At 40.1% G+C, this 26,277-nt stretch overlaps 1 protein-coding gene across 3 annotated transcripts in view; it reads right to left on the bottom strand.

Moving 5' to 3' along the window:
• LOC310896234 (uncharacterized protein) overlaps positions 1 to 26,277 on the bottom strand; it is a 193,822-nt gene that overhangs the window by 120,262 nt on the left and 47,283 nt on the right. The window contains exons 4-5 of one of the 3 annotated variants that reach the window (XM_083828278.1): positions 26,037 to 26,123; positions 19,529 to 23,788 (exon numbers count right to left, since the gene is read on the bottom strand). The exons of 1 other annotated variant lie outside the window; for it this stretch is intronic. In XM_083828278.1, the coding sequence (XP_083684404.1) occupies positions 26,067 to 26,123 (57 nt within the window). In that variant the 3' untranslated portion in view covers positions 19,529 to 23,788; positions 26,037 to 26,066. Of the gene's footprint in view, positions 1 to 19,528; positions 26,124 to 26,277 lie in introns of those variants that run through there. One more of the 3 variants, XM_083828277.1, reaches the window with a different exon arrangement.

The following is a 26,277-nucleotide window of genomic DNA, read 5'->3' as shown; positions in this document are numbered from 1 at the left end:
ACTCTGTAGCCAAATGTTAAATATTCCTAAGGAGAAGTTTGCAAGCACTGGTACAAATGGTTTGGCTGAGTACTCAGAGAATATCGATATACACTCTCTGGTAAGCGGTAGTGTACTGTTAAATTGCTGCATTTAATTGGGTTACAGCTGCTGATCATTTTGTGCAGCTATACTGGGGTTTTACTGACAGATTCTCTGACTTGTCACAGCTTCTTTTTCTCAGGCCTTTTCACCCTTATGTAGAGGAAAGAAGGCACAAGTCTGAAGAAACGTGAACCTAGACAAGAGAGAGAGAGTTCTGCCTTCATACAAAAGTACACTGCTTCATTTTTTCCATGGGGAGCACACTTATAGCATCTATTTGCTTACTGTGTTGACACCAAGTTTTCTGGTACCAAAACAAACATTAATAATGCAAATAAATTAGATGTATAAGTCCTGAAGGCACTAATGACACACACAAAAAAAAAAAAAAAAAAAAAAGTTTTGATTTTGGAGGAGAATAAAGACTGCACAGACCCTAAAATAAAATTAAAAAAAAAAAAAAAAACCCTCTTGGTTTCATTTACCAGACGATCCCTTCTCTTCCATCACTGTCTGTTCTCAACAGGATGAGCATCTAAGAACTGACCCCCGTCTCCATGCTTTTTTCTCCTAAGAAGAGGTTTTTAAGCTGTGGGTAGCACTTTGATCTGCTGGCTTCCTGTAGTTATTCACACCATGGTTATTCAGCAACTTCACCTCACTGACCAGGTCAATGAGCATACATTAGCAATATCACATAGTACTATGTACAGAAAAACTATAATAGACTTTCATGTCCCACAGCCTGCATCTCAGAAAATCTGCTGAGTTCTCAGACTCCACCCCCATCAAACATGGAAGAATCACCTATTTTCAGTAGATAGGGTGTAGGTGACGACCTTCATCTCACACGAATCCAGCTTCAAGAACAGAATGATAAATCCCATGTCTTCTCTATTAAGGGAAATGCTAAATGTTTTCAGCTTCAGGCTTAGTTATCTTGTTGATATCTGTTGTATACAAACCAGCAAAATCTGATCTCTAGAAAATAATAAATAAATAAATAAATAAATAAGCCTGTAAATTATAGGATAAGAGAAAGAGATAAAAATGTGTGAGCTAGCTCAAAGCTAAGAAGAACAAATGGGGACATATTGGCACTTTTAGGTACTCTGAATACATTGCCAAGAACATCCAAATTGCCACAAAGGCTATAAATATGTTTAAATCAAACAGTGGTCATAATGCAAGGAGATATTCACAAACACCTCTTTTCTGTCTTTTTTTTTTTTGTTTGTTTCTTTGCTTGCTTGTTTTTTTTCGTTGTTGTTGTTTTGTTTTGTTTATTGTGGTTGGTTGGTTGGTTGGTTTTGTTTTGTTTTTCCCCAGGGAATTTTAACCTAAAATATGGAGAAAGTAAATTTTATTCAAAGTTACTATTGATAACCATGATGAATCAGATTTTTGAAAACCTGACTGAAATATAATCAATGTTTTTTATGGTTTTTTTTTCAGTTCTGCACATGAATGTTTGCCTATACTATCTAGACTGTGTAAAAGAACTACTTTTGTCTGTTATGAGTTCTCTCATCTCTCCCTCTCCCTTTGCTTTTCCTTTTCCATCTCCCTTTCATTCTCCTTTTCCTTCTCTGTTTCCCTTCCCTTTCCCTTTCCATTTCCCTGTCTCTTTCTCTTCCCTTTTCCTTTTCCATTTTTTTTTCTGTTTTAGTCCTTTTTAAACAGCCCCAGAGACCCTTAATTGAACTTTTAAACTTTAAAATATATTTTTATATCTGGCTATGTGCTCAAGTACAACATTAATGGTCTCAAACTTCATCAGGGGAGATTTAGATTGGATATTAGGAAGAATTTCTTCATGAGGACAGTGGTTAAGCATTGGAATGGGCTGCCCAGGGAAGTGGTGTAGTTCCCATCCTTGAAGGTATTTCAGAGACCAGTGGATGTGACACTAAGGAACAGAGTGATAGGACTCGGTAGGTCAGGTTGATGGTTGGACTTGACGATCTTGAAAGTCTTTCCAACCTAGATGGTTCTTTGATTCTATTCTATGGTTCAGTTCAATACCCCGAACACATGTGGATTTGTATCCCAATTACTATAACATTTTTTTTCCAGTCTTTGATATCCGATTTTCGTCAGGACATCAGAAGATAATTCACAAAATAATTGTATGTTTGAGTTTGGGGAAGGAAAAAACTTGCATACATGTTCTCATCCCCCATATAAAATAAATAAATAAATAAACAAATATAAATAATAAATGCATGTTCATTTTAGCTGGAGTGGTTTCTGTTTTCAAATAAAGGTTGTAAAGGTAGTACTGCATATATCTGCAGATATTTTTTGTCAGGGTTAAGACATTTTTTGATTCTTTTTAAAACAGTTACAATTTTCTAAGGATTAAAAAAGGATGAGAACCACTGCTCCAGAAAATACTCACCAGACCAAGAGGCACAATAGAAGGTAATTAATGGCTACATTTATTAGATAGGTAGTATGCAAAGGAGTAAGCCTAAATCAGGAAGTCACTTAACTGGCAAGGAAAAAAAATGCAAAATTTCCAGAGGGAAAACAAAGAAACCATGGCACCAGCAGGGACCTATAAAATAGGGCTACAGAAGAAGTTTCTGGGCAGAGCACAGGAAGAAAAAGGAATTCAATCATCCATGGAGGAGCGAGAAGAGAGCATGAGCTCACTGAGGAACCAGCCAAATTCAAGACAAGTTGTCTTAATTCAGAGATAAAAAAGTCTGTGATTCTGGAAAAAACTCATGCAAGTGAAGGATCATGGTCTCCAAAGAGCCTCCAAGAATTCTCTAGCATAAATCACAGAACCATAGAGCGGTTTGGGTTGGAAGAGACCTTTAAAGATCTTCTAGTTCTGACCCATCTGCCATGGGCAGGGATACCTTCCACTAGATTACTAGACCAGGTTGCTCAAAGCCCCATCCAACCTGACTTTGAACACTTCCAGGGATGGAGCATCCACAGCTTCTCTGGGCAACCTGTTCCAGTGCCTCACCACCCTCTGAGTGAAAAATTTCTTCCTTTTATCTAATCTAAACTTACCCTTCTTTTTAGTTTTACACTGTTACCCTTTATCCTGTCACTACATTCCCTGACAGGGAGTCCCTCCCCAGCTTTCCTGTAGGCCTCCTCTAGGTACTGGAAGGTTGCTATAAGGTCTCCCCAGAGCCTTCTCTAGGCTAAATAACTACAACTCTCTCAGCCTTTCATGGGAGAGGTGCTCCAGCCCTTTGATCATTGTGGCCCTCCTCTGGACCCACTCTAACAGGTTTATATCTTTCTTGTGCTGGGAGCACCGGAGATGAACACAATAATCCAGGTGGGGTCTCACAAAAGCTGAAGAATAATCCAGACCATTAAAATGTTGGGAAATGAGTGTAGGGATTGGGATTTTGCTTTCATTTTTCAGACTTTTTAACTATGTCAATACAATTTTTCCTTTATATTTCAATTAGAGAAAACAATGCTTTAAAAACAAAACACAGGTATGCATGGGTAAATCTATACTTACACATTTTACAGTGCTGAGAATTGTTCTCAAGAGCTGGCAATTGATCGCTTACAGTGTTAAACTGTCAAAACAGTCTCATCATATTTCCAGCCCAGGCTAACAAGCCTCATCCAACACAATTCTTGGGTATGGTGCAGGAGCCCAAGCACTGGCCAAGGACCATGCCAGTAGACAGCTGGGTTGGGGCCATCCTGATCGGAAGGTGGGAAAGTAGAACAGTGTGAATGCTGATCCTTTCATTCCAGTTTGACTCAGTGCCAGAGAGCAGCATGGTTAATTTGCTAGCATATAGACTGTATGTGCATGTGCTGTGTTTATCATGGAGTCCTAAAGACGTAAATTAGAAACTGGCAATCTCGGGCCCTTCAGTAGGATCGTGGAAGCTATATGCAAACTGCAAGATGTATGGTATTTTATTCCAGGGCTAAAACATCACTACCACAAGAAGGAAAAGATGTTGTCCTTGACTGTTGGAATACTCCCTTAAATCAGCTTTACAGAGTCACAGAAGAGTTGAAGCTGGAAGGCACCTTTGGAGATCGTTTTATCCTACCCCATGCTCAAAGCATGATCAAATAGAGCAGCTTCCCAGAATCATAAAATCATAGAATTGTGTAGGTTGGAAAAGACCTTCAAGATCACCAAGTCCAACCATCAACCTGACCTACCGAGTCCCATCAGTATATTCTTTAGTGCCTCTTCCATAGGTCTCTGAAATACCTCCAGGAACGGGAACTCCATCACTTCCCTGGGCAGCCCATTCCAATGCTTAACCACTGTCCCCATGAAGAAATTCTTCCTAATATCCAATCTAAATCTCCCCTGATGCAACTTGAGACTGTATCCTCACATACTATTACTTGTCACCTGAGAAAAGAGACCAACACCCTCCTTGCTGCAACTTCCTTTCAGGTAGTTGTAGAGAGTGATGAGGTCTACCAGGACCATCTCCAATCAGGTTTTGAATAATTACAAGATGGAGACTCTGCAACTTCTCTGGGCAATCTGTCCCACTGCTCAACCACCCTTACAGTAAAAAAGTTTTTCTGATATTTAAAATGAATTCCCTTATTTCCAGTTATGCCCATTGCTTTTCATCCTTTGACTGGACACCACTGAGAAGGGTCTGGCTCTAGGCTGAGCAGTCCCAGCTCTCTCAGCCTCTCCTTATATATCAGATGATCCAATTTCTTCATTTTCTTTATGACCCTTTACTGGACTCACTCCAGCATGTCCATGTCTCCATTGGACTGTTGAGTCCAGCAAATGATCCAGCACTCCAGACTTATTTCACCAGGGCTCAGCTGAGAGGAAGGATCACACCCCTCAACTTACTGACAAAACATCAAAAGAGCAAAATAAATTTCAGAAGAATTATCTAGTGATTTCTAGGTCCTTCCACAGAATTATATCAAAAACTACATTAAATCAGTTCACAATGTACTTCTCAATCTACTTCAAGGCCTATTGTGATTCTTTTTTTAGTGGAAGTATTTCTGGTTTTGCACCTAAGATACCTCATTAGGTATCCTACATTCCAATAATAGGAAAATAAAAATATATCGAAAAAATTATATATAATAAGGAACACTTTTGCAATATTAATTGAATTATGCTAGTATATTAGGAGGATAAAACCTGATTTATATTAAGACTAGTTCTAGAGGAGAACTTAAGTCATTTGAAACCACAGTTCTACTTTTCTGTCTAGTCTATAGTCTATACAAATCACGGAAACCAATTACTAATGTTTACTACAGTACAGTCTGTATTTGTCTGGAGCTATGTTAAGCTTAATTAAGGCTTCCATATATAAAACTTGGTTTTGATTGAATCAAGTGTTACATAGACACGTTTTTGGTTCATCTTTTCAGTTACTGTTGACAAAAGCACTGCAGGATGTTCAATATTTTAAAAGTATAAATATTTTTAAACAAGTACATAGATCGCCTCTAGCAATGTTCAGAATCATTTAGAAATAATCTGAATGTTGAAAAATTGGTTCACTGACAACATCCGCTTCCTCTCAACTTTTAATTTGACACATTTTATTAATAATGTCAGACTAACACATTATCACTGGCACATGGTAACTGGATTATAATTATCTCTGGAGGCCATGGCTGTAAGGCTCTGTCTTTACTGTGGGGACCCCACAGTGCAGCCCTCATATCCTGGTAGGCCAGATCATGAAATTTTGTTAGAGGTCACCATGACTTCTTTCCATCAGGTTTTGTCTCTGCTATAGCCCCAGCGTGGATAGCGGGGGAATATGGTATGCACACAGGTCTTGCCTCATAAAAACTCACAATGCAGAAATAAGATGTCTCCAGCCCTGGGAGCTGGGAACTACTCTTGGTAAACACAATATAAACATAATTCAACATACAAACAATGTTGGGTTATGAAACCCTTGTCCACTTGTCTAAATATTCTTTTTTGGCAGTACTGGAATACTCAGGGTTTCACTAGCACAGATATAACTCCTTCCTGAACCTATCATCAGTATTTTTCCATTGCAAGTTGGCTTTCTGAAGGGAGGACAAGGAAGATAAGATGTCTAGGGCTGCACACACCTCAGTGTGTGGCTCGTGCTCCCACCCACATGGCCAGGAGTGCACTGAGAGCAGGGCAATGCCTCAGACATTTTGCTACATCTACAACAGTAAATTAAATCAGGCCAAAGGCATCATCTATCATTTCAGAATGCAGGCTCATCCCTGTAACAATTTTGATCCACGCCTAACTGGCACCCCCATTAGGAATCCCCAGCCACCATTTAGTGCCAGGGATCATTGTCAGGAGGCAGTCTGGCCGAGGCTACAGAATTCAGCAACACAAACACCAACCTTGGTCCTGCTTTGTGCCCTAGTAAAGACAGAGGAAGAAGCAACATCCAGCCTTGTTCCACACCAGACATTTACATAAAGGATAAACTTGTATAAAATGACCCTCCTAGAAGCTGCTATTGATCAGATATATAATGGTGGTGAAGGATTAGAAAACCTGCTATTAACCTCTTTTTTTTTTCTTTTTTCTAAGTGCCCTTTTCTACTGTGTTGTTGTGCAGCATCTAGAGCTGCACAACATCTAGCACAACTGGGGCATGATCTTAATTTGGGATTATTGGAATCTACAATACAAATATGCACACAGATCAAGCCTAACTCTTAACTTGGTCCTCTGTTTTAATAGCACTGCATTTCAGATGGCTAAGAGTTTTTTTGGTTTTTTTTGTTTGTTTGTTTGTTTTTTTAATGTGAAAGCTAAATAGATCTACATCTGACTTGGGATTTTCCCAAGTAACATTCCCTGCTTTTCTTGCAAATTAAGACAAAACTTAAGCTTGCAATTTATAGTATCTGTTACTTTTTGATTAACTGACATCTCCTAAGGTAAAATAAGTAAACTTTACAGTTTCCATCTATCTCTAAAGTACAGAACATAACAGCTACAACCTTTAGTAATTCTGTTTTAAGTCATATTGATAGATTTGTCTCTTTCAAGTGAACGTTTGTTCACAGGACTGTTCTACAAAATAGCTGAAATCCTTCCAGGTACTATCTTTCTTTCTCTCATTTCCCCATTAGTTTTTCTTTTGTATTGCTCAAAAGTCTTCATATCATATGTCCTCAGGCACAACCTCATTACATGGTAATTACAACTGTATATTAGCAGTCATCTTTGTACAAAGAAAAACATAGTTCATTTGCACAAGGAAGGCCATTGAATTTTGCTTAAAGATTAGCAGAGAACATGACATGGAAAGTCCAAGCCCAGACATTTAGTATATGGGCAGCCTGAACAGGCCAGTAGTGATCTGACTGTAATTTGTGAATGCTCAATGACTCCCACAATGCTTCTCCTGCCTTTGGTAATCATTTCTGTATTGTGACTGAAAACCTTCAACAGAAACTGGACACCGTTGTACTAGCCCCTCTTCATACAACCAGGCTCTGAAAAAGTTAAATAGGCAGAGAAGAGAGGAGAAAGAGAGAGAGAGAGAGAGATGTATCCCTTTTCTAAAGGGATGTATTCCAAAGTGGGATCATTTTTCAATCTGAGAAGGAGTGTCCTGATTGCCTTTTTCTACAGCAGTAGTGCATCCAGTGTAGAGCCTGCCTTCTGAATGCCATTTGAAAATGCTTTAAACAAATTTCAGTGATATGAGGATGGCTTTAATTCATTGTATTCTCACTTCTTTATGTTATTGTATTGCAGTAATATCTGGAGGATTCATTCAGATGCATATGCACTGTAAAAAACACAGATTATTTCCTGCCCCACAGGTTTACAGTTAACAGTGAATAACTGATCTGAATTATTTATCATTCAGAGTCATAGCTAGAAGTGGAACTTTCTGTTTTGGAAAAGAAATAATCCACCATGTGTTCAAGGATGTTTCAAAAAGAATGAGCTAATGTGTAGCCAAGGGTGAATAAAAGCCCTAAAATATTGTGTCCATTTTATAAAGACATGTATTTTTCAGTCACAGAAGAATTTTGGTGATAATAGTAACTTCTGATTCATATTAATAAACAATTGAATCTGCAAAAGAATTCTCAGTAAAAGAAGGACTATTGACCCGTCTCTCTTTTCCCATTAAACCATCTAAAATAGAGGTCAGGTATACAAAGTATAGTCTGATGGAGAATTATACTTAATTCTTTTTGACTGAATTTAGTTGTTTTCAACTAAAGCGTTAAAGCATTATCTTCCCCATGATGTGCATTCACTGGAATCAGTTTATACAGACTCATCTATTAAAAACACATGCAAACCCAGGTCACACCCAGTATGCTGTTGCATACAACCCGCTAACAGACTTAAACATCTGCTTTTGCAACCTGCATTTTGGTCAAGTTGTGTGCATATGTGCCATTAGCAAATCCACAATATCAGATTCTTGGTCTGTATACTGTTAAATCTCCAGAAGAGTTTTTGGTTTGAAAGTTGCAATTGCAAAAGCAATCATTTCCAGAAGCCCATATGCAAAACTCTGTTCATGTATGGCTCTACAGACTAACATTTCCTGCTACATTGAAGAATCACTGAGTGCGATAGGGTGTGGTGCACAATTAAGCATACTGTTTTCTTAAAATAATTGTCTAACATCCATCAAATAAAGAAGAAAACCTAAATTGTTTCCTGTGACCTGCAGGAACTGGTGGCTCTAATATTAATAAATATATTTACCAAAAAAACAGAAAGTGACTCTTTCTCTGTGTTTTTTTTTTCTTGTTGTTATTTTGGTTTGCTGTTGTTTTGTTTCATTTTGTGTTTTGTTTTGTTTTTTTGGGGGGGAAGGGGGTAGTTTTATTTGTGTTGTATTCATTGTTGGTTCGTTGTTGTTGTTGCTTTTTTTTTTGGGGGGGGGGGGCAGTCCTTCCTTTTCCATTCTCCTAGAGAGAATGGAAACATTGATTACTACATAATAGTATTTGCTAACAACCTGAGCTCTCAAAAACACATAAGCAATCTCTAAATCCCTAAGGACTGTCTCAAGACTTTCTTCAAGACTGCACTGCTTTTAGGTCACCTAACTGAGGAATGGAACTTGGAATAGAACTTCAGAGTGGAGAACAAACTAATCCACATAAGCCTATACAGGATTATTATTTTCCTTCCTTATTTTCCTGTGCTGCCTACTAGCAGACAGTAAAATCCACATGTATTACTTTTCCTCCTGTAAGTTTAGTGGTTAGAGCCCTGCAACCACAGTGCATTAACCAAGTCAAATTCCTGCACTGGCGTCATGAGAAACTTGAGTTGTACCACTTAGGGTACCACTATAACCACACCCCCCCACCTCCCCACCAAATACCTTTTTCCCTTGATACAAAGTGACAAGCAATTAAATGCGACTGTAATTTTTGAGGTCACAGGGATTAAAGAAAGGCAGGATATCTAGGGCATCTAAGAGCTAAAAAGTTAGCATAACCTTCTTTAGCCTTGACTCTGAAAAGGTCAGTAAGACATCAGCTGAGACTCTCCCTCAGCTATCAGTGTTGTCTGGTACGCCCTTTTATATGATGCAGGTAGAAACACCATCAAAAACATAACATTGCTACTGCCACGGGCAGATCTAGGATCTGAAACTGACTACAGTTTCAGGTCTTCCAGGTTATCTGGCAGATGAAAGAGCACTACAAGGCACCCAATTTTTATGACACCATTTTAGGTGTATTCCTGAAAAAAATAGGAAGTAGTTCTTCTGTGTCAGTGCCTGAATTCCTAGTACAGCCAATGAAAGGCTGTAATTTCCCTTGAAAGCTATTAACAGTGGTCACATAGGTGATTAAGATCGTTTTCTCCTTTTATTCACTAAAGAGGGCACTTATGCACTTACTAAGGAAACACTGCCAACAGCTTAGGTACACAGATTAGATACATCAGTCCAACCTAGAGCTCTTCTGGGCGGTTCTGTCATTATTGCCATTCCATTCACCATTGCATTTTCAGCATTAATTCTAATGGCATTTTATTACAGTTCACGTAAGCTTTAATATATTTTTGCTAAGTTTGTTTCTGTAATTTTCATAGAATCATAGAATATCCCGAGTTGGAAGGGACCCATAAGGATCATCAAGTCCAACTCCTGGCACCGCACAGGTCTACCCAAAAGTTTAGACCATGTGAATAAGTGCACAGTCCAATCGCTTCTTAAATTCAGACAGGCTTGGTGCAGTGACTACTTCACTGGGGAGCCTGTTCCAGTGTGCAACCACCCTTTCGGTGAAGAACCTCTTCCTGATGTCCAGCCTAAGCTTCCCCTGCCTCAACTTGACACCATTCCTGTGGGTCCTATCACTGGTGATTACGGAGAATAGGTCACCTGCCTCTCCACTCCCCCTCGCGAGGAAGTTGTAGACCGCGAGGAGGTCCCCCCTCAGCCTCCTCTTCTCCAGGCTGAACAGGCCAAGTGACCTCAGCCGCTCCTCATATGCCTTCCCCTCTAGGCCCTTCACCATCTTCGTCGCCCTCCTCTGGACACTCTCCAACCGTTTAATGTCCTTCTTGTACTGTGGTGCCCAGAACTGCACACAGTACTTGAGGTAAGGCCGCACCAGTGCAGAGTAGAGCAGGACAATCACTTCCCTCGACCGACTAGCAATGCCGTGCTTGATGCATCCCAGGATACGGTTGGCCCTCCTGGCTGCCAGGGCACACTGTTGGCTCATATTCAACTTGCTGTCAACCACAACCCCCAGATCCCTCTCTGTGGAGCTGCTCTCCAGCGTCTCGTCACCCAGTCTGTATGTATAGCCAGGGTTGCCCCATCCCAGGTGCAGGACCCGGCACTTGCTTTTGTTAAACTTCATGTGGTTGGTGACGTCAGCCAGCTCTTTAAGCACCCTGGGATGAATCCCATCCGGACCCACGGACTTATATGGATCCAGGTGGAGCAGCAAATCCCGCACACGTTCAGGGTCAGTTGGGAGTTTGTCATTCCCACTGTCATGGTCCTCCAGATCAGGGCACCCTGGGTCCTGAAGCCCATCATCAGTGTTGAAGACAGAGGTGAAGAAGACATTAAACGTCTCTGCTTTGCCTATGTCATTGTCTGTGAATAGACCTTCCCCATCAAGTAGCGGACCTATGTTTTCTTTTGTTCTCCTTTTTCTGTTCACATATCTAAAAAAACCTTTTTTGTTGTCTCCCACAGACATGGCCAGCTTCAACTCTAGTTGGGATTTGGCCACACGATTTTTCTCCCTACAAATACGAACAGCAGCCCTGTATTCCTTCCTCGTCGCCTGACCCTCCTTCCAGCAGCCGTACACTTTCTTTTTTTCGCCTAAGCTCCAGTAGAAGATCCCTGGTCAGCCAGGCCGGCCTTCTGCCCCGCCTGCCTGACTTCTGATATTTTGGAATTGCCTGATCTTGTGCTTTTAGGAGGCAGTGCTTAAAGATTGACCAGCACTGATGGATGCCAATGCCTTCAAAAGCAGTTTCCCAGGGGACCTTGCTGACTAGTTCCTGAGCAGCCTGAAGTCTGCTTTCCCCATATCCAGGGCTGAAGTTTTGGTGACAGTTTTCCTTCTGTCACCATAAATTCTAAACTCAACCATTTCATGGTCACTATGACCGAGACGGCTGCCAATTGCCACGTCTCCCACAAGACCTTCTCTGTTCTCCAGCAAAAGATCTAGGAGGGCACCTTTCCTAGTTGGCTCCCTTAGCACCTGAACTGCTCTTCTGAGCAGTTCTCTCATTATTGCCATTCCATTCACCATTGCATTTTCAGCATTAATTCTAATGGCATTTTATTACAGTTCACGTAATCTTTAATATATTTTTGCTGTTTGCTTCTGTAATTTTCTGTAACAATATTTGTTATAATATTAAAAAAGAGAGTAAAGATGCAATGATGCTGTGAAACAAGAAATTATATTCCACTATACTCTCAAAGGAACTGATAGTTTTTGACGTAAGACTCTTCTAGTCAAACTAGAAGATGGAAAATGGAAGATACATGAATAAAGAGATTATTGAAGGGAAATAAAATAATGAAAAGTAGCTGAAAAGAGGAAGACACAAGTCACACCATTTACAAATCTGGAAAAACAAACAAACAAAGAAACAGAGAAACAAAAACTAGGGTAGAGAATTAATTGTTAAATGGATGATTATTTTTTTTTACATAAGACAAATTTTTAGTCCTCTGTGTATGTCTTTGTACAGGACATAACATAGGTCTAAAGACTTATCCTCTTCAGTAAATATGCAGTCCTCCGGGGAAAGTCCTGAAGCATTTGGAACCTATTAAAATACAGTTCATCATATCGCAAACTTTCACTGACCTTCTCTTCTTTAGCATCTTCTAGTGGGTAGCACCCTAAAAACTATTCTCCGGATATGTTAAGCCTTTACAAGGCATCTGTGGGCCTTTCGTACAGTGAAGATGTGATTCTTCGGCACTCTTTCAGCAGTCTACATGTTCTAAATATGCCTGGAGCAGAGGAGGAAGAAAGAGTATTTGATTGAATGCTACTGGAAGACAGAAAGCTAAAGAACAAAGCAGGACGACTGAAGTATTTTTCTTTAGAACACAACCATTTCTTCCTTGAGAAAGGCATTCCCATATTAGAGTGATTTGCAATGGTGACCATGCTGATACAGATTCTACTATGATAAATCATCACAAAAGGTCTCCAGCCCTAATATTTCTTATTTTTTAACATTAGATATGACAGTCACTGCGTGACTAGCTTTTTATCCAAGGTGCACTTCTGCCTGTAGCAAAAAAGGTACAATGCAGCTTGTAATAAATATAAACCATTATAATCAGTGGATTTTGAAATGTTCACTTTAGATGTGATTTATAAAGATAACAGGCTATACATCATGGTTCATAGAAACAATATAGAAAAGGCGATTATTAGAGCTAATTAAAAATTCACACATCTGGGACTATGGAAAAACATTTCAAGGTAACTATTTATCTATCCAAATTGATATCAGATGCAGTGAGAGTACAAGAAAGACAGATGGACGCTGTGTTTCTGGGAACATATAGTCTGCTATCTGGTAAAATGGTAGATGTGTTTTTCTCATATCTACATCACTATTTTGGAAAAAAAAAAAACTCAGGTTCTAATATAGAATGAAACAAAATATAACCTGTTTGTGCAATTGAGAAGACCTCACATATGTTAAATTGACTACAACATGGCATCAGTCACTGAGGGCATTTGGTTAATGCATTTTATTTAGCACAGTAATTGCTGTATCAGACCAAACAAATTGTCAAGCTATTTCTTCTGTGTTTAAGAATGGTTATTTTCCTTTCTTTTGGTATGTGCTATTTTTATTTTCTTCTTTGCTCTCTCCTTTATTTTAAGGAAATTTTCTGTGACCCTAGTAAAGTATACTTTAGACTTTATTCCACACTCAAATATAGCAAAGTGTTCATTTCTGACTGTAGAGTTTCTTAAGCTGATGAGGTTGACTGGATTATCTGAGTTATCCTGTGTCTCTCCTGTTTAATTTGATTCTTGACTTAACTTGCTTATTTGTTAGAGTCAAATCAGCAGATGCGTTTTCCAATCACATTAGTCAGGCCAAAAGAAATGTTCCAAAGTAACAACAATTTGTTTCATTAATATTTATCCCATTAAAACATTTTTTTCTGAGATATTTATGAACAGCTGAAAGTAATAAGTAGTTCTGCAAATGCTTCATAACGAGGATGAATATGTAAAGTCACCTACCTGAGCTCTCTGGCTCTTTTGCAGTCAATAGGATCATTTATCACGGTTATTATTTATACTATATATCACTACAGAAACTATGAAAGTACGTCATGGTATATTATGGGTTGAGCAAAGATGGAAAAATATAAGTTACCTTCTCTAGAGTTGACAATACAAAGAAAAAATATTATAAATACCTGAATCAAAATAACAGAAAATAATAGGATAAAAAGAATTAACATAGGAAACTAATCATACAATCATAGAATCATAGATCAATAAGGTTGGAAAAGACCTCCAAGATCATCTGGTCCAACTGTACCCCTACCACCAATATTACCCACTAAACCATGTTCCTAAGCACCATGTCCAACCTTTCCTTAAACAACTCTGGGGATGGTGACTCCACCACTTTCCTGGGCAACCCGTTCCAGTGCCTGACCGCTCTTTCTGAGAAGAAATTCTTCCTAATTTCCAACGTGAACCTCCCTTGGTGCAATTTGAGACCATTCCCTCTAGTCTATCACTAGTTATCTGCAAGAAGAGGTCGATCCCCAGCTCCCCACAGCTTCCTTTTAGGTAGTTGTAGAGAGCAATAAGGTCTCCCCTGAGCCTCCTCCAGACTAAACAACCCCAGTTCCCTCAACTGCTCCTCATAAGACTTGTGTTCCAGACCCTTCACCAGCTTTGTAGCCCTTCTCTGGACATGCTCCAGAGTCTCAACGCCTTTGTTGTACTGAGAGGCCCAAAACTGAACACAGTACTCAAGGTGTGGCCTCACCAGAGCAGAGCACAGGGAGACGATCACCTCCCCAGCGCTGCTGGCTACACTATTCCTGATACAAGCCAGGATGCCACTGGCCTTCCTGGCCACCTGGGCACACTGCCAGCTCATGTTCAAGTGAACACCAATCAGCATCCCAGATCCTTTTCCACTCACAGCTTCCCAGCCACTCTACCCCAAGCCTGTAGCATTGCATGTGGTTGTTGTGACCAAAGTACAGGACCCAGCACTTAGCCATGTTGAACCTCATCCCATTGACCTCTGCCCATTGACCCAACCTGTCCAAGTCCCTTTGCAGGGCCTTCCTACCCTCCAGCAGATCAACACCTCCCCCCAGCTTGATGTCCTCTGCAAACTTACTGAGGATGCACTCAATTCCCTCATCCAAATCATCAATAAAGATATTAAAGAGGAAGAGCACTGATACCGACCCCTGGGGAACATCCATCACTCATGACTGGTTGCCAGCTGGATTTAACTCCATTCACCACCATTCTCTGGGCCTAGCCATTCAGCCAGTTTTTAACCCAGCAAAGAGTGTACCTGTCCAATACACAGGCTGCCAGCTTCTCCAGAAGAATACTGTGGGAGACCATGTCAAAGGTTTTGCTGAAGTCTAGGTAGACGACATTAACAGCCTTTCCCTCATCTACCAGGTAGGTTACCTGTTCATAGAAGGTCGGTCAGGCAGGACTTGCTTTTCATGAACCCATTCCAGCTGGGCCTGATCCCCTGGCTGCCCTACACATGCTGTGTGATTGCACTCAAGATTATTTGTTCCATAACTTTCCCTGGGGCCAAGGTCAGGCTGACAAGCTTGTAGTTCTCTGGGTCCTCATTATGACCCTTCTTATAGATGGGCATCACATTAGCAAGTCTCCAGTCATCTGGGACCTCTCCAGTTGACCACCACCACTAGTAAATGATGAAAAGCGGCTCAGCAATCATGTCCACAAGCTCCCTCAGCACCCCCAGGTATACAATATACAATCCTATGTATATTCACTAGGTTTTATACATCTATGACATCTGCAAAGGAATTGTCTGTTTGCTTTCCTTCACCACCGGTGTAGGGAGATACTTGTGAACTTGAGGAGGAGATAAATCCATGACTCCTGTCTGACTTGACTACTGAGAGAATCAGAACTAGTTCAGATGTAGCTTCTATATAAGAACCATCAACATTTGAGCAGGTGAATCCCAGTCAAGATGCCAAAATATTTCTATGTTTCTTCTAGGTTTCTCAGCAGAAAAAAAAAAAAAGTTTTACAGAGAATTTTTGGAGGTGGATAAGGAGGTAGCACTATGGATGATCATAGGCTTTTCCTCCATGAAAGAAGATGTCCTTAGGAGAAGACACAAATTCAAACAGGGAGAATAAAAATATTGTCATCAAGTGCTGACTAAGGCCAGGAATCAACATCTCAAAGCAAACAAGAATGGAGAGGAGAGAAGTTGTGAAGGGCTTTGACAATCAAGATAGTGATTGATTCAACAACAACAACAACCAACCAAACAAACAAGCAAACAAAACCACTGAACTGTTACATAATTAACTTGACATGGTCAAAAAGAAAAAGAAACTATAGAAATTATCTTTACGGCAGAAGAGAAACAATAGATATTGAAGGGGTAAAATTGTATCTCTGTAGTGATGTTGAAATTAATCAGGAGTGATGATGTAAGGAAAAGGACAAAACTCTTCACAGTGTGGAAAAATAAGAAAGAACCTATCATTACGTACCTTAAAGATGTTCTAGAAAAGCATCTGAAAAACGCCATAGCCTGGATGGAAGAACATGGAAAGACATCTAAGTGAAAAATGACACTGAATTATATCAGTGACAAGCAGGATGATGTCATAGTGATGAAGAAAAAAAAATGTGGATAGTAAGAGTGAGAATTTGGTTTTACTTAGGTTGGCCTTTAAAATTATTTGTAGGCATCCACAAAGACATAATGTAATAGCTGGGATTTTTCTGTTGGTGAGAGAGAGAAAAAAAATCTGAAGGAAAGCTCTCTTTGTGAATCATCTCCAAAGAACAGGCAATTGATTTTGCACGTGTTACTCAGAGGCTCAATACAGAAGGAAAGGAGAAAGAGAAAAAGGATTTAGTCTTATTAAGAGATAATCAGTCAGAAGGACCTATCAAAGGAAAGACTCATGGAATTATCAGAAATGTCAGAGGAAAAAACAACAGATGTTGACACCTCAGAAACCTCAGGGAATGATGGGATTTTAAGAGCATAGTTGGTTATGTCAAAGACAGATGACAGGTTTGAGAGAACAGCGTACTGAGTATAAGATTTGGCTAAGAAAAGGGCATTTGAGATTGACAGGAGTGATTTCAACTGAACAACAAGGGCAGAAACAAAACTGAAGTGGTCTATGCTGTGTTTGGGGAAGAAAAATTAAGTGACAGGGCACAGGACACACAGGAGTATAATGCAAAGCATGGCAGTAACTGGAAAGAGAAATGGGGTCAAGGGTGAATTGTTTCAATACAAGATGTTAACACAAGGTTCACAAGAAGAATAAAGGAGGATACATCACTGTCTTTGTTTCTTCAACAAGTCAAAAGTTTCTGTACTTCTCCTCCCATCTGGTCCCTTGCTACCAAATGTATAGAACGAGGATAAATGACTAAATAATTAAGAAGGCACACAGCAGAGAGAGCATAGAATGGCTTGGGTTGGAAGGGACCTTAAAGACCACCTAGTTCCAACCCCCCTGCCATGGTCAGGGACACCTTCCACTAGACCAGGTTGCCCAGGGACTCATCCAACCTGGTCTTGAACACTTCTAGACATGGGGCATCCACCTCTTTGGGCAACCTGTTGTAGTGCCTCAGTACCCTCTGAGTGAAGAATTTTCTCCTAACCTCTAATCTAAATCTCCCCTCTTTTAGTATAAAACCTTTCCCCCTTGTCCTGTTATTATATGATTGAGTAAAAAGTCTCTCTCCAACTTTTTTTTTTCTTTCTAAAATGTCTTTAACAAGAATCCCCATTTTGTTAGCCATACTACTTTATCACACTAACAGCATAAGAAAGGGATGTCCCAGTATTCCACTGTCAGATTGCAAGGCCCTTCTTCACAGAGATCTAGGCAGTGCAGTAGCATACTTTTGACTACAGATTGCCAGCTAGCACTTTCTGACAGTCAAATATGTCCCTCTTTTAGGGATTATATGAATCTAACCTGTCCCCATCCTCCTTCAAGCCAGAGGTGTCTCTCCCGGTCAGCAAGCTTCTGGCTCTCTAGCCACAGATGGTCTCTCTGGTAGTATGGCTACTGACTCTGATTTTTATTGATCAGCAGCATACAAACCTCGCTGTGCACACAAGCTCAACAGCTGCTATTTCTTGAGCAGTTCATAATTCATGCTTGCTAACTTACTTTACCTATAGCACGCTGGCAAAACTGTACTTAGCTTTTGTTGAAATCAGAAGAGATGGCAACAGTACTGATGGCACAGGAAACCATGAAAAGCAGACAAATTACGTGAGTGGAAAGGTGGAAGAGTCATGTAGAGTAAGACTAGGTGATGGTCAAATCAGATGAATTCTGAAATAGCCTTTTTTATATAATCAAAGGCCAAAAGGAAACACTTGAAGACCAGGTCATGTGAATGGCCCTTTGGCAAGCTGGAGAGTTGTACCAAAGATAAGGGTTGAATGAAGAGCTGAATAAAGAAATACAGATAAGGCATTAGATGGTTCATGAGTATGAAAGTTAATGTCAGTGAGGTTACAAAATAGAAGACCATGAAAGAAGGAAGAACAAGGTGTCAAAATTAAGTGGCAATGAAAATGGGTAGAATAAGGTAGAGAGCCAAAGACATTAACATATCACAGCAATTACAAGAGTTGCAACAAGAGTCAAAGGCATTGTACAAGGGATGGAACATAGTGGTATAAATCTATTAATAATGTACAACATTCAACACTGTATTTGGGATTTGGTCTTCAAATCCTACCAGTGCTGAAACATGGTACTTTATATGAGGGAAGTCTATGCTATTTACACGATCTCAGTTCTCCCTCCAGGATATCAAGGATTAACATAGTTTATTGGGTTTCATCCTTCAGCTATATAACAGCACAATGGTAAACCCACCCTCTCTTTTTGGTTAGGGTCTTTTCTTGTCAAGTTTTTGTTTGTTTGTTTGTGTTTTTTTTTTTTTTTTAATAAAGATAATTAATAGGTTTATTAAGTTTCTTTGTCCCTGTATTGGTTCTCATGTTTCCTTTCTGATATCACTCTTTGCGCAGATTTTACCTTCAGTACCCTTAGCAGTGTCTGTTCTATTAAATTAGGCCTGAATCTGGCCAAATTCAGGAATGACTGAGAATTATTGCCATTCTGATGGGTGCTTAATGACCTTTTTAAAATAAGCTGTGGTCCTGGTCTGCGTCATGGTGGATGGCCCACATCTCCCCAACAGAGTAACAGCTGGCACAAATTGGCACCCTTGTTCTCAGTCTTAGTAGTCAGGTTAAGGACCAGATTGTGTAATGAATTATTCTCCCACTGCTGGGTGTCATCTCCCTACATCAAAATTGAAGCAGAATACAGAGGCAAGGAAGGAAAGCCCAAGTAATTGCTGTTTGTGCTGTACCTTCACTGTGACTTAAGTCACTAGGGCTTTTCAGATTTCATGGTCTCCAAGGTAAACGTAAAACAAAGTCACTTCGGAGATGTCCTTGAAAAAGTATTTCTGGACCATTTTTATAATTCTGCAGTGACTGATAGTGATCCGAATGCTAACACAATAACAGGTTGGCAGAAACAGTTTATTACCTTAATTGTGGATGAGAAGTAATTCTGCAAAAAGAAAGAGGGAACTTGTCATCCCACGCTTCAGTGGGATTCTCAGACATATTCGGATAGAAGCCGAGTGCTATGGATGTCAGATGGTGGGTCCCCCAGGCTCCCTGGCAACCTGCAAGCGACTAAGAAAGAGGCAACAGCTTGCTTCAAGTATCCTTCGTAGAGATGACATAGTTAGATAAACCCAACAGGGAGCATAGCACGTGGAGGGAGCAGTCTGGTAAGAGGAAACCATTCCCTGTGGGACTGGCTCCATATTGCCACATGAAATGTTCAAAACACTGCTAGCCAGGAAAGTTGAATTTATTGCTTAATGAGCAGAGGACCCGGAAAAGATCATTGACAACTGCAGTGTAAACACAGCCACTTAATAGGGTGTTATTGAATGCCAAGAGGAAATTAAAAAAATCTGTCCTACAAGCAGCACTTTCTACCGTATAGAATATGATTGGAATAAATACAGAACACAGAAAGCAGCTGTAGAGCACAGATGAGATATTAGATATGGTAGAAAGAAGAGAAGAACTGAAATCCAGAGGGCATTTTTCAGACTGTCTTGAGTATGAGTCGTGAAAAAGAAACGATGAAGAAAGATAAGTTAGCATAACAGCAGCAGAGTGACAGAGGTAACACAAAATGACACTGTGACATTATTAAGAGGCTCAGCAACACACTCGACCTCCATCACAATGTCATCAGGACAGATGGCAACAATTGGCAAAGACAAGGCACAGCATGTCTGGATAGCAATAAGAGCCTATAGAAGAAAAAATAATATGAGCAGCTATGGAAAACACAAGAGAGTACTACAGATTTTTCTAGAGCTAAACAATTTACCCTTCACCCTATGCATATTTGTCACAACTGCCTGATGGTTATGATATCTTTTCCCACTTTGTCAAAGCTTTATGAAGAATTGGAGCTTTCAAGGAACTTATTATTACCATTTATTATTTCTGTTAGTACCTATGAGACCTATTGTGAAGGACTGCATCATGCTAGGCACTTACCTAAAACAGAATTAAAAAATGGTCCCTGACAAGTGAGCTTACAATCAAAACGTAGCATGAAACAAAACACTTGGGTGCAGATATGAGGGGGTATAATAAAAGAGGCTTGTCTTCTAGGAATGTCAGCAAAGGTCATAGAGAAATGACAAAAGGAAGAAAATGAGGCTATGAAGAGTAAGAAAGTACAGTTATTTGTTCACAAAGATCTCGCTTTTAAAATTAGTGGATAAAAAAACAGGGTGTCCAAGGTACACGTGAAGAACAAGAATATAAGAAATAAAAAACCTCACGTAGGAAGTAAAAACACTAGGAAAAAAATGCCAAATTATACCTGTGGTAACTAATAACAGAATAGAAAAGAGAAATACCCAAGGCAGGGAAAGTGCTATGTAGATAAATTTTTGAGTTATAGACAAAACACTATTTCAGCCAGAGCTGGTTTCAGCTAGTCCTTCCTGCAGTAGCAGTGCTGGCCAGGAGGTCAACTCAGTATCACTGAGCAATGCTACCAAGAATTGAGCCTCCACATGTTGAGCTCTTGCTGGGGGAGGAAGTTAATCTATGGCTAACTGAGAAAATGTCATAAAAAACTTTAGCCAGTAGGACAGTGGGTGCAATAGGGTAGAAGGAGATCTTTCACTAGCCAGAATTACAAGGATTTTGGCAAGCCACCTTGTGGTTGGGAAGGGCTAACTTCTCTTGGTAGAAATTTGAGTTGTTTATTTCTGCCTCTGTGTTTTTGCACAAAGACACATTTTGAACATGAGTTAAGGGAAATTTACAGAAAGGTAGAGAGCAGCAATACATAAAAAAGCAATGTGAGAAGCCGTATGTGGCACTAGGCCCTGCTGTTCATTTCCATGTGTGTTGGGTATTTGCTTGACCCTTCCCAGCTGTTGTGTACTTCCTGATCCCCCAGATGATATGAGCCCCTTGCCTGATCAGCTTCCAGATGCTATACTGTTCCCAATTCCTCCTGATCGTAAGTCTCAACGCCAACTCAGTTCCAGCTGCCATAACTCTCATCCTTCCTCACCGAAGAGCTCCCTACCCAACAGTTCCCCCAAATGTCATAACCTGCCTGACCCTCCCCAGCTGTTGCAATCCTCCTGATCCCACACTGTAAAACCTCTTTGAATTTGTCCCTTTCCCAGCTGCTCTGCCCATTACCACTGAAGGCTGTGGTCCAGATCCTATCTCCTTGAAGTGTCCTACAAGTGCAAAAACGTACAATTGTAGCTCACAGATTCCTAGGTGAAACAGTTTTCTTTACAGGATATATCTTTTCAGCCAGGTTTCAGACAAATCTGCTGCAGTAGCTTTACAGTAGTAAAAATCTGATTTTGTGTAGATTTATCAGCATTTGGGACATTACATAGATTATTTTATGGTGGAATACATACCATATTGTATAGTATGGTATCAATATTACATCATAATGATTGTATATTATATAGACAATATAAAATATTAATATTAAAGTATAATATAAATTAACAAATAAATACAACTATTGTAATATGCACAGTATAACACAATCAATGTCTTTAAGGTTTTCTTTTATGCATGGCAAGGTAAAGGAAACACTGCATAGAAAACTGAGGCTCCCTTTACTTAAAAGCCAACCCCAAAATATAGTCCAAATTTAATTGCCTTCAGGCTTCTTTATCCCATTCTACCAGCATATTCTAAATTCTTTGAAACTTGTGTCCATCTCACATTGCAAAACTGACACAATGAAGTATGGGCATAAATAGAATTCAGAGGTCCACAGAGCTTAAAACTGGGGTTCAGATTTTACTTTGGATACAAATAAACTACAAATCGGGAAAAAAAAAATGTTTTTCAAATAAAATTACTAAATACAATAGGAGAACAAGTTCATTGTGTGCATGATTTCAGTATCTGTTGGATATTCATAAAAGTGTTCACAGTTTGATACCATTTTGCACTAATTGGTTTCTCCAGAACCACTAAAGAGTTCATTATACATCATTTTAACACTCATCTTTTAAAATGTTCAGTTATTTATTTAGAGGTAGAGGAGTAAATAAAGAAAAGAAGACAAAATGTATGACTTAGATCACCACTCCTGCAACTTCTGCAATCTATATTGAGTATATGGAGAATGTACCTACACTTTAATTAATTTGTCTAAGTCAGCGGTACAAAAAAAAAAAAAGAGTAGTCAACATAATAAGGTCCTCAATTTATCAGTACAAGGGCTATTTCTTCTCTATGTACAATATCCCTATCATCCTGCATGCACTGTTAAATGCACCTTGATAGTTTTGTTAGCTTTCCTACCATGTTTCCTCTCATTCCATATTATGACCCCTAAGCACATACCCTGCCTAAGGACTAGTACCTGTTATGGCAGGTCACAAGATGTGTACATGACAATCTTCTGCAATGTATGACTCATAGGAACAGCTGTAGATATCAGGAATACCTGTATAGAATAGTGAATCCAGTCACAGCCTTAGAAGCACACCTATGACATCAGCTGTATTTTATATTGATGCCAGATTCAACTACACGGAATCAACCAAGAAACTGATACCTGAAATCATTATTAATGGCAATTCTAACAAAAAAATTAGACAGGTCTATACATGAGGAGCTGTTATTTCTGAAAAACTGTTTTTCTATGATACAGGGAAATAGAGTGACATATCTTTCAGTGTTATGAAGGGATTTTCATTTGCTTTGTTTTGGTAAGATTTGCTAATGTCCTTGCACACCAGTATGCCTAAGTGGTAAAGGACCTTGTGTGACTTCTGTTAAAGGAAACAATATAATTCAGAAACCATATAGGCTTTTCTGCCTCCATGCCCCTTTGTGCATCCTCAGAACAAATAGTAGGTTTACCTTAGAAGAATTCCCTTTTATTTCAAAAATCTCTACACCTGTAGAACTGGTCTGATAATCTCATTAAAGATATTTCATAGAATCATAAGATCGTAGAATGGTTTGGGTTGGAAGGGATCTTTAAAGACCATCTAATTCCAACCCCCTGCCATTGGCAGGGACACCTCTCACTAGACCAGGTTGCTCAAAGCCCCATCCAACCTGGCCTTGAACACTTCCAGGGATGGGGCATCCACAGCTTCTCTGGGCAACCTGTGCCAGTGCCTCACAGCCCTCTGAGTAAAGAATTTCTTCCTTATATCTAATCTAAATCTACCCTCTTTTAGTTTAAAACCATTACCCCAGAGCTGAACACAGTACTCCAACTGGAGTTTCACAGCAGCAGAGTACAGGGGGAGAATCACCTCCCTCGACCTGCTGGTCACGCTTCTTTTGAGGCAGCCATTTCTGAAATGTTTCCATTTCTCTTAAGCCATCATCATCACCAAGGTAAGAAAACAACTTGGGAGACTGGAAAAAAAAATGACAGCAACACATTTTGAGTCAGACACAGTTAAGGTTTCTTCAGAGCTGACACATTAGGTTGTCCTATAACTCTGAATTTGTAGCAAACTATAAAGCAGCTTGCTCAAGGCTTTTTTTTTTTTTTTCCCCCAGTAACATACTAAGGTAAACTAAATTATGTTCAGGATGTAACAGAATGAAAGAGCCAATGAAACCATGCAGCAATATCTCTGTGTCAGTTTACAGAGGCAAATATGGAGGGCTGTGAAAAATAGCTAATAATTCTCATTCAGTGAAAGAGGCTCATGGACCTTTCACGTATATCCAAGTTCAAATACAGTGTTTTCTACTTTATTCTGTTATAGGGAAATGGGCTAGCTGTTAAATAGTTTCTTTTAATTTGTAGGCAAGGGAAGCCTTTAACACCTTCACTGTACAAATTACACCCATATACATCTTCTTCTCAGAAGAAAAGGGCTGACAAGAACAACGAAGAGCAAGCAAAAAGGTGAGGGTGGAAATGCAAAGAAATACTGCAGGTGCTCCTCACAGCTGGGAGGTTAAATGATTACCACAAACTTGGCAAACTCTATTAACAGCCATGTGGATGCTAATGTGGTTGGCATTTTTGTATCTGAAGGAATCTCAGCTCAAAAACTTAGAGCACATGTACAGAACTGAAGTTTTGCACAGGAGCCTAAAGTTAAGAAACCTCCAGTCTGTGTGTGAGAGAGGGAAAGAGATCTAAAGTAAATAATAGCTCTGTGCCTCAGTTTCTCATTCACAAAAGACAAACAATAGGGTAATTTGTCTTCATTTCACAAGAGTGTACCGTTTTGGATCTATGAATATTTGCCATTGCCTTTCTCACACAGTGCATTTTTTCGGTATAAAACTGCAAAGGATCATAGAATCACAGAATACCCTGAATTGGAAAGGACCCACAAGTATCACTGAATCCAACTTCAGGCTCCACACAGGACCACCCAAAAATTAGAACCTATGTCTGAAAGCATTGTCCAAACCCCTCTTGAACTCCAGAAGGCTCGGTGCCATGACCACTGCCCTGGGGAGCCTGTCCCAGTGCCCAACCACTCTCTGGGTGCAGACCCTTTCCCTAACACCCAGCCTGACCCTCCCCTGTCCCAGCTCCATGCCATTCCCTCGGGTCCTGGCGCTGTCCCCAGAGAGCAGAGCTCAGCACTTGCCCCTCCACTCCCCTCGTGAGGGACTTGCAGGCCGCCATGAGGCCTCTCCTCAGTCTGCTCTGCTCTGGGCCAAACAAACTAAGGGACCTCAGCTGCTCCTCACATGACTTGCCCTCCAGTCCCTTCATCATCTTTGTAGCCCTCCTTTGGACGTCTCTAATAGTTTTATGTCCTTCTGATATTGTGGTGCCAAAACTGCACACAGTGCTCGAGGTGAGGCCCCACCTGCTCAGAGCAGAGCAGGACAACCCCTTCCCTCAACCGACTAGTAATGCATGCCTGATGCACCCCAGGATATGGTTGACCCTTGTAGCTGCCAGGTCGCAGTATTGACTTGTATTCAACTTCTTGTCAACCAGAACTAACAGATCCCTTTCTGCAGGGCTGTTCCCCAGCCTCTCATCCCCCAGCCTATTACGTATATTCAGGGTTGCCCTTTCCCAGGTGCAGAATCTGTCATTTGCTGTTGTTAAATTGTATATGGTTTGTGATTGCCCAGCACTCTAATTTGCCAAGACCTCTCTGCAAGGCCTCTCTACCCTGTAGGTAGTCAACAGTTCCTCCTAATTTAATGCTGTCTGCAAATTTACCTAGTATAAACTCAAGACCTGCATCTAGATCATTTTTAAAATGTTGAAGAGACTTGGCCCTAAAATCAAGCCCTGTGGAACCCCACTAGTAACTGGCAGCCAGCCTGATGTAACCCCATTTACTATAGTCCTTTGAGCCCGACCTGTCAGCCAATTGTTCACCCATTGTATTATATATTTGTTTAACTGTATGCTGGATGTTTTGTCCAGAAGGTTACTGTGATAATATTAAAAGCTTTGCTGAAATCCAAAAAGATTTCATCAACTGGCTTCCCTTGATCAACCAGGTGGGTAACCTTGTCATAAAACAAGATTAAGTTTGTTAAAAGGGAATTTCCTCTTGTGAACCCATGTTGGCTGTGACCAATGACTGCATTGTCTTTCAAGTGTATTTCAGAATAATCTTCTCCATAATTTTACCAGGCACTGAAGTGAGACTGACAGGCCTGTAATTACCAGGGTCTTCTCTCTTGCCCTTCTTGAAAATTAGGACAACATTTGCCAGCTTCCAGTTGACTGGGACCTCCCAGATTCCCAAGAACACTGAAAAATAATTGAGAGAGTTATTATTCATTTTGTTAATAGAATGTGTTTCTGTGGCAGCAAGTGCTCCATCAGTTTTAATCTCAGTTCCTATATTTGAGTAACAGCTGAATACTTCTTTTCTGGCAAAGTGCAATGCCTTCTGTTTCTGTCT

This window comes from Anser anser (assembly GCF_964211835.1).
Source record: "Anser anser genome assembly, chromosome: 3".
Classification (NCBI taxonomy): Eukaryota; Metazoa; Chordata; class Aves; order Anseriformes; family Anatidae; genus Anser; species Anser anser.
This window is presented reverse-complemented; position numbering and strand designations above follow the sequence as displayed.